We start from the raw sequence: 15,706 nt of genomic DNA, 5'->3' as shown, positions 1-15,706 counted from the left end.
GGAGGCTTCGGTCCTTCACAAGCTGTGACCGGCGTATAATAAGTCATGTTATTCTGCACAACCGGCACGACACGAACTTACTAGGAAACCGTACGACCGGCACGGTATAATCTCATCATATGACCACACAAGCACACTAGACAATCAAACAAGTTCTTATCTTTGCATTTAGTCCAATGCATCCACAAATTGTCATGCTCAAAACTTGGATCGAGGCCATTTTTATACTCAAAATTCAGTCCACCCGCGGTTATATAGATATACATATCATCCACAAGATTTTGCAACCATGAACAGGGTAATTACTCACATCAATCTAGACAAGTAGCAGTCACTATACAATTACCCAATAATAATACAATAATCGCCCAATATTAATAATCGTACAAGAACAAATAATTAACGTAATTAACTATCCCGATCACATTTAATTAATCCGACTCGATTAATTAATCCATATTCCAGTTAATATTACCAAAATATTTAGTGAGATCGATTTCAAATAAATAATTCGATTGCAGATAATTAAATTATCCGGCCCAACTAAATATTCTAATTGAAAGTCAATAATATTAAATCTATCCTTAAACGCAGTTAATTTTAGGGGTTAACTCACAAATTCCGATAGTCGGTGTCGAGTTGGGTACGACGGCGATGACTCGGGCTCGAGATCTTGCGGTTCAACTTCGGTTCCACCTCGGTTCGGCTTAGTTCGTGGACGTCACAGGCTCGAGTCAGATTTTCGGGGCAAAAGAGCTTCGATTCAGGTTTCGTCACTGGCAAGAGCATGACCTTGAATATGGTCAGATCATGGGCTCAGAAACTCGATCACGTGGGCCTAAATTCTCTGCCACTTGACCCACAGTCTCGGCACACGGTCTGCTCGCGCGCACAAAAGAAACAGAAGAAGAAAGAAGTGAAGAAGAAGAAGATGTGCTTTGGGGGGTGGATCTGCTCGCGTGAGGAGAGAGAGAGGGGTAAGAAAAGTCAAAAAGTAACAACTTGGGGAGGGGAAAACTTGGCGAGCAAGGGGATAACGTGAGGGAGAGGGGGCGGCTGATGGAAAAAAAAAAAGAGGAGTGGGGCCCACTCAAAAATATATAAAAATAAATAAATCAACTTTCAAATATTTTGTCCTATATTAATAAAATCCAAGGGCATTCCAATAATTTTACTATCCGGGATAAATTAAACTATCGGCACTAAAACTGAACGAAAATTTGAAAATCTCGCAACTAGAGTTCGATCGGGGTTACGTTCAAGCGTGAAAGGTCTTGGTAATACAAGTCGACGTTTGACTTTTCAGATTTGGTTTTTTCTAACGGATATTCCAGATCAACCAATTATTGTCTCTTAAATCCTCAAAATCCAAATTTATTTTCCACGAAGGAATTTATAATTTTCTCACATAGGTCGAAATTTCAAGATGTCACAACACACACATATATAAAAGAAATTAAGTCGTGAAAAACCTATACGTATTAACTATGCCCTATGAATCTATAATTGCACGTGACTCTAGGTGGCAGTCGTAATCTACAATATTTAAGATTATTGACAAATAACCTATGAATCTTTACCCTTCTAAATTTTGGATTAAAAATAATCATCAGGTATTCCCCTATATGACAATGGAAAGAATGTTTAAAAGAGAGATCGAAATCTTTACATTCTATTGTACTCTACATTAATTTAACTTCAATATCTCAATTTTTTCACAAAGAAAAGGAGTGCTATCTGTCATTAATTTGAAATAAAAATGAAATGTTCGTCTTACCGCTTAAGGTGAAGTTTTTTCCGAGACAAATAAAATCTTCAGATATTATCTGTCTTCTTACACGGCAAATTTTTTGAAACACAGTGCATGTGTTTTTCTCTAAACTTTTTCGAAAAAATGATATCTTGCACGCTTATCGCAAAGACACTTTTTAAGGGAATTTTGGCTCCATTTGTTCTGCGAAAAATGAGTTGTTTCTAGAGAATGTTTTCTGAGAAGCCATTTTTGAGGAAAATGACAGTTTTTTCGGTGTTAAGTTGAAACTTGAAAATGAACTAGAAAAAATTTTCCATTATTCAGTTTGGAAAATCGGATTTGATTTTCTTTCGCCTACTCCTTTTAATTATTTTTATTTTCATTAGAAAATTTGAAATTTTTATTTTGTTTAAATTTTTCTCTTGTATTTTTCTTTCTTTTTTTTTTTTCCTTTTCCCTTCTTCTTGAGCCGGTCTTCGGTGAGGCTCAAGCTCGTCGGCCTGTCTTGAGGCCGAGCCTCTCTCGCTTGCAAACTTCCGAAGAAGAAGGGAAAAAAAAGAAGAAAAAGATAAGGAGAAATTTAAAAAAAAAAACAATAGAGATAGGAAAAGCAAATAAAAAAAATAATTAAAAAATTGTGAAGGAGCTGAGAAAAGAAATATGGGGAAAAACGTTTTTCTCTCCTCATAAAGAGGAAATCATTTTCCTCACTTTTGGAGATACCTTTTCCACGATTGAAATGTTTGCCTCAATTAGTTTATTTTCTGTAAAACGAACATCGAAAATTCTGGAAAACAACTTTTAGGAAGCTATTTTTCGTTAAACGAACGGAGCCTTTACATGTATATGTTTTGATTTCCCCAAAGCATTGATAACACACAATAAAACTTAAATAATGCATTGAACATCGTCTTCATTTGATTTTTTAATCAGTATTTTATGATCGCATTTTAGCACGTCTAAACTTGTCTAGACTACCATTACATGGAGAAAAAGCCCTGGTAAACACCGTGGTGTTCCGAACACACACACAAAATAAATAAATAAATAAAAAACATACGGTCAAACCATCGTCATGCGAACCCGCTTAAGGCCTCAAGCCAATCCTCCACCACCCTCGACCACCGCCGCGGCATCGACCACCAGCCCTATTGCCGACATTTCTCAACGCCACCTAAAGATGATACAGCCCTTGAATTGTTGCTCCGACAAGTACGCTCTCCGCTCATCAGTTCAAAGTGGATCGCTTGCCACTTGAAGTGAATCCCGTGAAACATAAGGCAAAGATGAAATCGATGAGTGTAGGGTGTTTGTTCATTTCGACGACGGGAAGTCACGAAACCGGCAGTCTGTGATCGGGTTGAATCGGGTGGCAAAGCGCGGGCCAAGAAACAAGTTTCCTTTTCCGCGATGTATCTTTTTTCTAATGATTTGAAGGCAATCTGAAATCGTAGTCTAGAGTGTGTTTCGACGACGGGTAGTCCCGAAATAGGTGATCGTGATGTGGTTGAATGGGATGGAGAAGCGCGGGCCAAGCTGACTATAGTTATTCAAATAAATGTCGGACCTCATCGGTCAAAAAGCATTTCCTTCCTTTACTTGCCCTCCTCGGATCTAGTGAGGGTCGCCCTCGCTAGCCCAAGCGAGGGAGATCCTCACCTGACGCCGGCGATGGTTGAGGAAGAGAAGAGGGATAAAGAAAAGAAAAGAAATTAAAAATACTCATATTTTTTTTTACTAAAATACCCTTCTTCGACTGGCATGAATAGTCACATGCTCACCGGCCGGCCAAAAGCCCTTATTTGAGAATATGAAAACACTTCAAGCCCTTACTAAAAAATTTTCCTTTTTCTTATGATTAGCGATTCCTCTTTCTCTTTGGATGGGTAAAGCCTACCTTATTTCCTTTTTATCAGAATCAATCAAAATGGTGATTCTGCCAATCTCTTCAATTAAGTCCATTGGAAGAACAAAATGAACTGTCAAAGAAAAAAATGAAAGGATAGAAAGATGGAACTTTTTTTTTTCTGTCCGATGATATCCTAACATATCCTATTATACAAGCCACACTATATACATTATGTGTAGATTGCACAACTCTACTTTCACACACACGCTTCCTGTACCCCCAACAAAAGTTGGGGAATCGAACTCCCCACCTCCACGGGGCTGTATATGGACGTTTCTGGTTTCTTATGAACTACCCCAAATTGCCAGATCTTCTCTGATAAGCAATGGAAAGACGATATAACTCGAGACCTTTAGCCATTCTGGAATAATCTGAACCATTGCACATTTATCCTACAAGTAACATATATGCATTCAAAGTAAACAATTTGCCCATCAGCCGAAATTATCTAGTGACAGGATGCCCCATCTTTAGTTATAAGAACCCTATCAATAAACCCGTGTTCATAAAGCCAACCGATGTATTACTCCGAAAGACGACCTAACAAGTTACACGGAAATATGGTATCAACCATTACAATTATTCCCTGAAACACGTACCAGAGGACTCTAAAGTTATCGGCAGACCAATGGACGGAATTCAAAATCTTCACACAATCCCAAGTGGAATCCCCGAAACCAAACTCTACAGAAAATTCAAACAGGTTGGAAAGCACCAGAAACCAGTACCAGCTCATGTCACGGTCTGAATTCTCGAGCCTCGGCCTGTGACACTGTTAGGGAAGAGAAACGCGAAAAAAGGACGTGTCCCTAGAATTCCATGCTCTCCAGATTGTCACAGAGCTCGGGGAGCTCATTCACATCTACCAGGCTGTTCACGTAGGGCAGATACCTCATCATGGTGCATTCTCCGCGCATCCGGTCCACACCCAACATCCGAGTTTCTCCTGTGGAGACACAATGTGATATCACGGCGTCTCCTATACTCACCAGGAGGACATCCCCGTCAACACAACCCATAAGGCGAACTTGCCTCAGAACGTTTCCTGGACACGCCCATGGGATGCAGATCCTATGTCTCGAGTTCATATCCATTCCACCGTAGATGTGTATAGCAAGATCAGCGCCTTCTCTGAGGACCGCCACATAACACAACTCCCCATGCATCTCGGTCACAATACCATTAGGACAGCTTCCATCAGGTAATTGTATGATACTGTAATGGTCAATTTTCAAATTGAAGACGAGTATTACCCCACAGTCAACCACCCAATAAGCAGATCCATCACGATAGCATGCATCACCGATGAATGTTGCATTTGCCAGCTCAAAGCAGATGTCGTCTGAGGCCCTCCAAGTCCTTGACCTTGATGAGAAAATCTCAAAAACTATACATCCCGCATCAGTAACTGGAACTGCACAAACTAGCTCAAAATTTTCGGTGAAGTTGAACATCGAGGGCTCGAAGGCTAGGGAAATCACTGTTCCAGGCCCATGATAGAAACTCGGATTTGGAAGCATTTTCCAATACTTCGTTACAGGGTTGCAAATATAATAGGTGTCATCAACTCCTTGGACACAAAGCAAGCCATTGCAAATGGAGCGGATATTGACGGGTCCGGGCATGAATGTAAGATATGGATCTCGCATGCCATGTGTTTTTGGGTCCAGAGGAATGAAGTGGCAACCATAACCAGGTTTCTGGCAAAAGAAGCCAGAGATGCGTTGGAACAGCATTGCTTGCTTGTGGGCTAAAAACGGACTTGAAATCCATTGATTCCATCCTCGACAAACAGCTTTGAATCTGCACAGCGATTTGGCAGGAAGCAAAGGGAGAACATGCTCCCTAACGACCTCTTCAATGCAAGTTCCCCTGGTCTGCATTATCCTTCTAGTGAATTCTCCAACAGGATTAGGCTTTTGATGAACGATTTCTAGCTGCAAGCCAAAGGAAAAGTTAGGGAAAAGGCACAGCTAGGAGATTCAATGATAAAAGTTGTTCAGACGCTCAAACTCTCTCTCCTTACCATAAAGCTTCAAAAGGAAGCGCTTAGTGTTGCATTTAAATTAGTGATGTAGTGCATTAGTTTTGTCCTCACACAAAACCGCATGAAAGCCAAGACTAACCCACCCCTCATGTTATTGAATTAATCCACCAAAATGTGATTCAGCTACAACAGGAACAGAAGCTAGCATACTTTACTCCAAAGCCGTCTCCTTTTCCCTCATTGGTTATGACTTCAGATAGTAAGGGTAGACTAACATATGACCTTTTGATCATAGTAGTAAGAGAAACCAAATTAATTTCTTATGCATTCATACAAGACAGCAAATGAATCTCAAAGACAGATATGCTTCGTAGTCAACGTACAGTGGATGATTTCAAGAGAGCAAGTTATTTCAAAATCAAATAGAGTGAAATCACTTGATTTCAAATACGGTGAATGAATCTCAAAGACAAATATGCTTCATAGTTAACATAGGGTGAACGAGCAAGTCATTTCAAAATCCCATAGAGATTAACTTACAGAGAATAAAAATATTTTGAACAGTACTACATCTGTCTCTGTATAAGAACCAATCAACAGAAGTTATAGTTAAAATACCTCCGCAAATTACAGCTAAGAAATTTACTTACAGTTGAAACATACCACATCATTGAGATGCAAGGACTGCATTTCTTTTTTGATGGAATCACTCTCAGGAGAGGAGCATTCGCAATCACTCCTCTGTATCAACAGCAGTAAAGAGTATCCAAATCAATTACTTTGCATTCATACAAGAAAGCGAATAATTTAAAAGAAGTGACGATTGGGCTACATTGTCAAGTACCATGGAATGATTCAAAATAGTATCCAATCAATTACTTTGCATTCATACAAGAGAGCGAAAAGAAGTGAAGATCGGGCTACATTGTCAAGTACCAGGGAATCATGCCTACGAGAAAATGACATCTCTCTGTATCTAGTCAATAGATATAATATGTATTAGGCATAACAAAAGTATAGGATTGTACAATTATCGGAACATACCTCGCCATTCAGGTCCAAGGACTCCATTTCTTGTTCGACCATGACCCATTCACCACTCTCGTCAGAAATGTCGCTCAAGAAGTTAACGTCCTCCATCATGCTATCCGATTCTGAGTCCGTCATTGCCTACTTGTTTGAAGCTTTATGAAAAGCTGCATGTCAATAACATTTCCCATTTCAACAGTAATTATTTCACCACCAAACAATTCGAAGAAGGAAAAATAACCGCCAAAAAAGGAGATGTCTACATGAAACTTCCAACTTAACTGCCTTGAGAAGGTGAATGCAAGACAAATTAAAGGACTTTACACATATTGAAAAGGCTGATTAGTCAGGGGTATTCTGCGTTAAACTCCAAATAATTTTCAAGCTCGACTTCCACTCAACCCACATAGCAAAAATCTCTTTTTTTCAGGCATTCTTAACTCGACCCAAACCTCCGACCCAAAAAAAAAAAAAAAAAAAAAACTCAACCAAACCTAAGCAATTCCTCCACAATTCAAAACTGACAAATTTCGCTAACCATATATGTTAACGACATCTTGATCAACCTTCCCAGTAAACCCTAGTCACTACTCCCAAGGAAATCATCCCTCATCTCATGACGTAATACCCGCATTAGGGTCGATCCATCGAATCTCGCCCGAAGAAACGAACTTGAAATTCGAGAAAGAACCGTCAACCAACAAAAACCCAGAAAAGCCACTCGAAAACGAGGAGAAACCCTGGGATTGTTGGCTCGTGATCGTCAAAAACTATTGGGACTGGGTCGAAGCCTCCCTACCTTTAGAGTCTGGACAGTGCCCTTTTCTCTGCAGTAATCTCCTCTTACTCGATTCGGACTAATGCAAGTGAAAGCAGAGTACTTAGCCAGTTGATTTAAAAGATGTTCCTTTAGTCAGTCGGGAAAGCAATAGAGGGGATGATCAAAAGGGGATGTACGAAGAGCGGTAGGGAAACAAAGCAGAGGAGAAAAATTCACTGCAAATGGAAGGGAGATCACATCAGAGCCATGAGCCATGATTCGCAACACATAAGCAAATTGCGGTTTGGAAGTTATATATGCTTGCCTTTTCCATCAGATTACCAGTCATCTCACAGGACACAGAGACACATACATGGCCACTCCGAGCGGATAACTTACCTCGCACCCACCACCAGTCAGAATCAAAAAGGCTTTTTTTTTCCGATTATGAACAAATTGATTCGATGCCCCATTAGAGTCAATCCATCATCTCGCACAAAGAAATGAACTTGAAATTCGAGCGAGAACCACCGATCAACGAAAACCCAGACAAAAAAGAAGAAGAAGAAGAAGAAACCGCTCGAAAACGATCAGAAACAAACTAAGAACGACGGAAAAAACCGCAAAGGGAAGAACAGAGACGGGAGAGAGATTTTCGAATACCTCAACTCGCGAGACGAGCGGAGATCACGATCAGGTTCTGTTGTGGTTGTGGCGGAGGCGAGAGTTCAGGGACGACCCCGAGTCAACCCAGAAACCGAGTGGAGAAGCAGACTACAAGCGAGGGAGTGAGTGAGAGGAGGAGGAGGGGAGAGAATGTTTCTTAGCGATGAAGCCGATGGTATAAGTCAACCGAGACTTCCCAGGTAACGTGCAAACCAAGCTGCGTAGGAAAAGACCCGAGTCTTCGTGCATGAAATGCTTGTGTTGGTGGGTTGTTTCCATTTTTTAAGAATGAATGAATACATACATACATACATACATACATACTTATTGAAGGTGTGGAAAGAGTTAAAAGAAGAAAACCCAAAAAATCTTCGCACGTGCATTTATTTCATAATTTGCGTATGATCCACATATAAAGTGGAAAAGATGTATTTATGTAATTGGCCCGGTAGGCCTCAAAGAATTTCTTATATTTTCGAAACTTTAGTATATATTAATACCATCCATTTATATTTCCCCTAATGCGCGAAACTAACATGATTCTCGACCTTTTTTTTTTTTTCGGCGTCGGTTGTCAATTGATACGATGTATGTTTCGCTGCCTTCTTTTTTTCCGCGAGGTGTATCTCTCATCATATTATATTGCATTTTCTTCGGCGCATCGAGAAATTTGTCGCTCGATCTGGTCTTCCTTCTTTTCCTTATGGACGATCGCCGTGAAAAGTTTATGAGGTTAGTTGCAAATATCGCACATATGAGAATAATCGAACTTCTTCGGATTAGATTAGACTTAGAAGATATGGGTTTGAAGTCCTTGGGATGTAAAGGGGTCTTGATAGATGGAATCGATAATCGCCAAATGTAATATCATATCACATTTTGGAAGATAATGATTCGATTGATTGAGCGATCCATGTATAATGGACCGCACAATGATCTTACCTATTCGCACAGAATTTTTTTTTTCCTTTCAAAATAGATTTCTCTAGATAAGTAATTTTTCAAAAATAAAGATCCCTCCCATAATTATTTTCTCAAATTATTTTTTTCACTGTTAAATCGTCCATGAAAATTGCCTAGTCATGGCCGTTTTCACTCACTTTTGACTTTACCTCCCTCTTAAAAATTTAAAGCAATTTTATCATATTTTGCATTGAGATATAAACTTAGGGTGCACGCAAGCAATCAACGACAATGTTCCATTTGGAAATAACTACGAAAGTATCCATTATAATTGATTTGAAGCTGAATTCAAATCTGAAAGTAAAAAAACAACAACATTTTTTTTACTGAAAGATAGAATTTTTACAATTTGAAGTGTGTAAATATCACCTTATTAAATTTGCATTTACGTATTTGTCTACGGATTCAATATTTCTAAAATGAAGTAATTAAGGATATACGAGAAGAGAAAAGATTGTGATGTGGTTTACATTCGACCTACAAGTACTACTAGCCCATTGAATTGTCATCTGAGAGATCCATCTTTTGCCGAGTTTGGTTCGTAAAAAGTGTGTGAGAGAGAGAAAGTGTTTGCAAATACGTTATTCATCGATACAATTTAATCTATTGTCCGCAAGATTTTATCTTTCGCCAGTTTAGGTTTTTAAAACTAGAGAAAAAAAAAAGGGAGAGTATTCCCACTATAAGATTTCCCAAAGTTAGAAAAATTGCATCAATTACAATTAAGAAGAAGATTAATTTGAAGCTAAATAATCTATTCTCTAAAATGGCTTACTTAGTGAATAGAAAATTTAAAAAAAATTTCAAAGCATTTCTTACTTTAAATGCAACCTAGTAAATATTTCCTGATTTTAGTTATATGGAAATCGAACGAAATATATAAGTCAAGTTACTTCATGATTATAGTAAAATATTAAAAAAAATCTCAAAAAAGATCTCTCTTTTTCCCGTCTTTATTATACTGTATTAACACTGCGACGTCGTTTCTACCCTAGAGCTCTGAAAACTAGAATATTTTCATTGAACAGGTCACGCTTAGACCGTTGACAAAAAAGAGTTTTTTATTTTTATTTTTTTTTTTCATTTGACCCGGATTATAAAATTCCACGAAGGATAAGCGCCGCGTAAAGCAAACTTCATCATTTTCTGACCAACCAAAAAAGGGCAATTTCCATCAATTTTTCTTCCCCGCAAATCAAATCATTGGGTTGATTAATGAACCGCTTTTGCCGTGATTAGATCATCATGACGGTGGATACGCCGATCTCGATCGTTTCCCTCGAGTCAATCTCCTGCGGCCACGTGCCTTTGGCTCCCTAATTTTCCTCGTAGCGTCCTTTTTGACCAAGTCGCTTGTTCTTGAGCAGTTTCTGCGCAATCTCCACGCGACTTCGCCGATATGGATTCCCGACATTGATGCCAAATAAAGATTGCGTGGTCGGGCAGCTGCAATCGGATTTAGGGGGTACGAAGTTTGAATCGGGTCATGGTGCAAATAATTGACAATTCTGGCATGAATGCACCCTTAGATAAGCGGTAACTCTCCCTAATCTCATAGTTATTGAGAGTGCCCTCAATACATTGATAAAAAGTAATTTAACTCAAATTGACTCATTTAATATGTTTTGACTATTGTCATGCAATACAAATATAATGACACATGACCGATTTGACACACATTGCTTAAACACTTCTATATTTAACTAAATATAAAAAAAATTATTTCTTATAAAATTTTGAGAAAAAAATCATCATTGAAATACTATAAACAATTTTTCATAATAACAAATTGAATTATTTTATTTTTAAATTTATTTTCCTTTTTTCTTCTAAGATCGGCAAGGGTGGGCCGGCGCCCCTCGCTGGATTTCGTACGAAAAAGGGAAAATAAAGAAAGAAAAAGAGCAAAGAAAAATATAAAAAAACCAGAAAATTTTACAATAATAAAAAATTAGCTATTTATGATCCACCTAAGCTTGATAGTTAACCTATTTATAACCCATTTTTTCTTTTGTCAAATATTTACGACCCGTTTAAGATTCGTTAAATTGTTAGATAAACCGCATTTTGACCCACTTAAGTTTGTTTTTTAAACTTAAGACCACCCATCTATGGCATGCACCGTTGTATACGGGTAAAAATATGGGTTCTAGACCCATTTTGCCACTGGTATCATCGGTTGGGCCACCCGCCCGACCTGCCCATCAAGCGAGTGTGGTTGGGCAACGGTGTTTAAACACTTCCATATTTAACTTAATATAGAAAAACTTATTTCTTATAAATTTTTGAAAAAAATTATCCCTTAAATACTATAAATAATTTTTTATAATAAAAAAATTGAATTACTTTATTTTTAATTTTATTTCCCTTTTTTCTTCTAAGACAGGCAAGGGTGGGCGGGCGCCCCTCACGGGATTTCGTACAAAAAAAAAAGGAAAATAAAGAAAGAAAAAGAACGAAGAAAAACATAAAAAACCAAAAAAATTTACAATGATAAAAATTACGTGTTTATGATTCACTTAAGTTTGTTAGTTAACCTATTTATGACCCATTTTTTTTGTCAGATATTTATGACCCATTTCGGACTCATTAAGTTATTAGGTAAATCACTTTTTGACTCACTTAAAATACGGGTTCTAGACCCATTTTGCCACCGATATCGTTAGTTGGGCCACCCCGCCGGACTTGCCCATCAAGCGAGTGTGGTCGGGCAATGGTTTTACAATGGTCCGATCAATTCAGGTCCCCCACGAATTGTCATGTATGGTATCCACTGTCCAAACGCGATTCCGTTGATAATCGGACAACGAGCAGACTTGGATGAGGTATGGCTTTCCAGGCCTTATAATGGGCTTGACCATCTTCGTTCGTCCAAGCCTATCAAGCCCGATTACCGTGCTCAATCGTAAACAATGGATTTTGGTAGGGTCCAAACGATTGACCTTCTAGAGTAAATGTGCCATAGAAGGGAGGCGACTCTTCCTAATGCCGTACCTATTGAAGCAAGTCGATCCGGAAAAATAGACATTACTATAAGCTAGTCGGCCTGCCCGATCGGCCTATCGCACGAGTGTGTGCTTGGACGATGATTTTGGATTGGCCCAATTGAGTCGAACACCCCCATCACAAACTATTAGTTATCTTGCGGTCGCCTTCTTGATATCGGCTCGCCCTCTCGTCTAATCATATGTACTTATACTAACTTGATGATTCGACCATGAGCGGACTGGGATGAGTGCTTTTGGGCATCATTAAGGGCTTGGCCTTTTCAGTTGATCCAAGGCCATCAAGCCTTATCACCGTAATTTAGTGCAATGGTGCTGTGAAGAATGTTGTATGGTTACAACTATAATACCTAATTCCATGTGAGAGATGCACACAGAATTAGTTGAAAAATCAAAACATCCTTTTACTACGTATGTTAATAAGTGCTGTCGGGTACGGGCGAGCAAGTCGGACCGATCGGACCGGATCGATGGTCCGACTCTTGGGTCTAGAGTGTGATGGTCCGATTTTCGATTCTCAAAATTGGAATCGGTGATCGTGTTAAATATGTCTTGAATTTTATGTACTCAGTCCGATTTATCATCCGACCCGACATATTTTTTTGTGCGGCTCAAAAGTGGAGAAAAAAATTGAGATTTAGTTCGTGACGTGGAGAGTTGGGCCGATAGGCCCAACTCGAAGCTTTTTGGGGCTCTATTTATATTGCGGTTAGGGTTTTTTCGTTTATATTGAGGATTTTTCTTATATGAGAGACTTGTGAGCCATGTGCTTTTGTTCGGTCGATAAGACCGACTTTTATAATATGTACTCTCTTTGATTATAGTGGAATCTTGTTTTGCCTCGCTAGTGGACGTAGATCACCTTAATCGAACCACGTAAATCCTTGTGTTACGTGTTTGCTTTTCACATTTATTACAACAGATCGGACGGTCCGATTCTCGGTTTTAGGGTCATAAGACAAGACCGGATTGAATCGATCATCCTTTCTTTTATTATTTTTTTAAAGTAACCCTAAAAGTAATTTTAGGATTGCTTCTTTCTTTTGCAGCCTTTTTTTTCCCTACCTCTCTCGCTCTCATGTCTCTCTCAAGTCCCAGCGGAGAACCCTAGTAGCTCAACTGCCTCAGCCTTTGCCTCTCACGCGTACGAGGTCGTTGGAGGCCTTGTGATGGCGCTAATTCACGCCACGGAAGCATAATCCAAAGGGAAAAAGGATGCCCAAGAAAGCATATACAGAGTAACGAGTTTACATGTGGGAGGATTGATGGTGAAGACGAGGAAAAAAGGACGTGGGATAGCGAGAAACAGAGGCTAATAGCCATGCAGTGGTTAGTGGACTTAAATTGGACCGCTTGGGAAGCGGACCAGATTGGTCGATCTGATTCCCAATTCCAGGGATATGGGAATCGGGACCACCTGTCCGGTTCCCAATTCTTGCGGAGAATCGGATCGGATCGGGAATCGCTTACCTCTATCATTAGGTTTTCATTGACACGATCCTTGATAAATGTGCCAAGGAAGCGAGGCAACTCTTCCCAATGTTGTACTTATTAGAGTAAACCTATTGGAAAAATAGACATCACTATAAGCTAGGCCGCTAGGTGCACCCGCCCAATCTGCCTATTATTTAAGTGTATGCTTTGTCGATGATTTTGAATTCGCCCAATCGGTTCGAATTCCCCCACAAATTACCGGTTATCATTTGACGGCATTCGTTGACACGATCCTTAGTAAACAATGTAAAATGCGGGTTGCCAATTAAGAAATAGAACAATAGTCACCAACAAAAGCAGTGGAACTGGGGATGCAAGGCTTCGTCCAAGGGCCAATCCCCACCACAAAGACACGATAACGTCGAAAATGGCTCATGTCCACACCATCTACGCTCTTAGAGAGAGAGAGAGAGACAGCGAGGTCAGCCTCATCCGAAGCACTGATCCGCCGGCAACGGCCCGGGGATGTACCCCTTCTCGAAGAACTGCAGCGCGAAGACGACGGCGATCCCAAGCAGCGTCAAGTACGACAGCCCTTCCACGGCGCCCAGAAGGCCGAAGGGCCCGCTGGGCAGGCCCGACCCGGTCTTGGACTTGGTGAAGGCCGACCAGCCCACGATTCCCAACACCGCCAGGTAGCTCACGCCCTCCAGCGCGCCGATGGAGCCGCCCGGGCCCGGCGGGAGGCCGCATCCTGTAGTCTTGAGGGTGTAGAGGGACCAAGCGATTACCGGGGTCGAGACCAGGCCCCCGGCGATGGCGGCCTTGCCGGCGAGGCCCACGTCCGAGTCCGGATCGCTGGTATCCTTGGCCATGGAGAGCGCCCTGAATGGAGTAGGAATGCGGGTCTTTGTGGCAGCGGCGGAGCCGAAACGGCGGCGTTGTGATGGTGGAATGGGTTGGGCCGGCGTCGGAGATAGGAGCAACATGGTTTTGGGGTATCAATGGTCGGGGAGAGAGAGAGAGAGAGAGAGAGAGAGAACGCGCGCGTGTACACGCGTGTTGGAAACTTGAGAGAGATTACTGCTCTAAAGACGGCGAGGGCCTTATCCATCTATCTGCACAATGTCATCACGCTTGTAAAGCACGTGGCATCACGTGCAATGGTATCTTTAATCCCATGTTAATAATTATTACAGAAAAAGAAGAAAAATGATTTTTCGTTTTGGTCATGATAAAAAAAGATTTTGAAGGGTAGGAGTTACGACGTGGTTTGAATGTTAGTGAGGAAAAAGATACGAAATGAATGTATCACGACTTAAAAAATTTCCTTTCATGTGTTTGTCAATAAAATATAAAACAAGGGTATGAGTCAGAAAGAAAAAGCAAAAAAAATTTCATACAAAATCTCTCTAATCCTCCTAAAACCACCATAATTATTGGATGAATTTAGAGCGATTTAAGATGCACATGATGGCCACTTTCTTCTAGGATGCATCCCCTTAAGTTCTTAGACTCATCCCGAGCTTTTGCGTATTGTTTAATGACGTCTTCGAAAGTTTTCTGATTAAGTGCTTAAATTAAATTCATTTTCGTTCGTGTCGGCTGTTTCGATCAATCCCAAGGCTTCGTGTCGGCACACATCAATACCGAGTGGACTAATTGCTGACGCGATATAAAATAATGGAGACGATCGGAAATCACGAACCAGAGAGATCGAGAGAGGTAAGATGGCCATGATGATGGTGGTGGTAGCAAAGTCATTATCTACCGTAAGTGCCTTTGATTACACAGACACGAGGGGTGGAGGAGGGTCGCCAGCAATTTAGTCGCGCCTTGTTATCGTAAATTGTCTAAAAAGTTCTAAACCTATTACGCTTTTGCCAATTCAATCCTAAACCTTTTTTATTTTTCTAATTGAGTTTTAAATCTTTTCACATTTTGCCGGATGAGTCCATCCAATCAATTTTGACAGAAAATTGCTGACGTGAAGGCCAACCATCCTAAATGGCGAGATCGGTCTTGACATGGATAAAATTTAGTTTTTATTTTTTTTCCTTCCCTTCTTTCTCTAGTCGGTTGTTGTCCCTTCATTTATTAATTATTTTAATAGCTTGTATTGCTTACAATAATGAATAAATGAAAAATATTTTCATCGCTCACGAAAATATTTAGACATAAATTGTTGTTGATGGGGAAC

General features: G+C 40.1%; 2 protein-coding genes and 1 long non-coding RNA gene across 6 annotated transcripts; 1 reads left to right on the top strand and 2 right to left on the bottom strand.

Annotated features, from left to right (window-relative positions):
• Positions 1-4,074: 4,074 nt before the first annotated feature.
• Positions 4,075-8,281, bottom strand: LOC115736365 (F-box protein At5g49610-like). Of its 4 annotated transcripts, none has more exons than XM_030668049.2 (5): positions 8,113-8,281; positions 6,694-6,835; positions 6,313-6,390; positions 4,481-5,599; positions 4,075-4,414 (listed from the first exon to the last, which is right to left on the bottom strand). In XM_030668049.2, the coding sequence occupies exons 2-5, from the start codon at positions 6,814-6,816 to the stop codon at positions 4,400-4,402; spliced, it is 1,335 nt and encodes a 444-aa protein (XP_030523909.1). In that variant the 5' UTR covers positions 6,817-6,835; positions 8,113-8,281; the 3' UTR covers positions 4,075-4,399. The 4 variants fall into 4 exon arrangements, with proteins under 4 accessions (XP_030523909.1, XP_030523908.1, XP_048128362.1 ...); XM_030668048.2 differs by having other exon boundaries at positions 6,694-6,845; positions 8,110-8,280; XM_048272405.1 differs by lacking the exon at positions 8,113-8,281 and adding an exon at positions 7,290-8,030 and having other exon boundaries at positions 6,694-6,844.
• LOC115736367 lies at positions 8,110-14,548 on the top strand. The gene is made up of 3 exons (XR_004014898.2): positions 8,110-8,230; positions 11,454-11,459; positions 14,523-14,548. It is a non-coding gene; the product is annotated as an uncharacterized LOC115736367 (long non-coding RNA).
• LOC115736366 lies at positions 13,750-14,563 on the bottom strand. Its single transcript, XM_030668050.2, has one exon. The coding sequence runs from the start codon at positions 14,493-14,495 to the stop codon at positions 13,995-13,997; it is 501 nt and encodes a 166-aa protein (XP_030523910.2). The 5' UTR covers positions 14,496-14,563; the 3' UTR covers positions 13,750-13,994.
• Positions 14,564-15,706: the final 1,143 nt, after the last annotated feature.

This window comes from Rhodamnia argentea, chromosome 11 (genome assembly GCF_020921035.1).
Source record: "Rhodamnia argentea isolate NSW1041297 chromosome 11, ASM2092103v1, whole genome shotgun sequence".
Lineage (NCBI taxonomy): Eukaryota > Viridiplantae > Streptophyta > Magnoliopsida > Myrtales > Myrtaceae > Rhodamnia > Rhodamnia argentea.
Note: the sequence above shows the minus strand (reverse complement) of the source record. Positions and strands in the feature narration are given on the sequence as shown.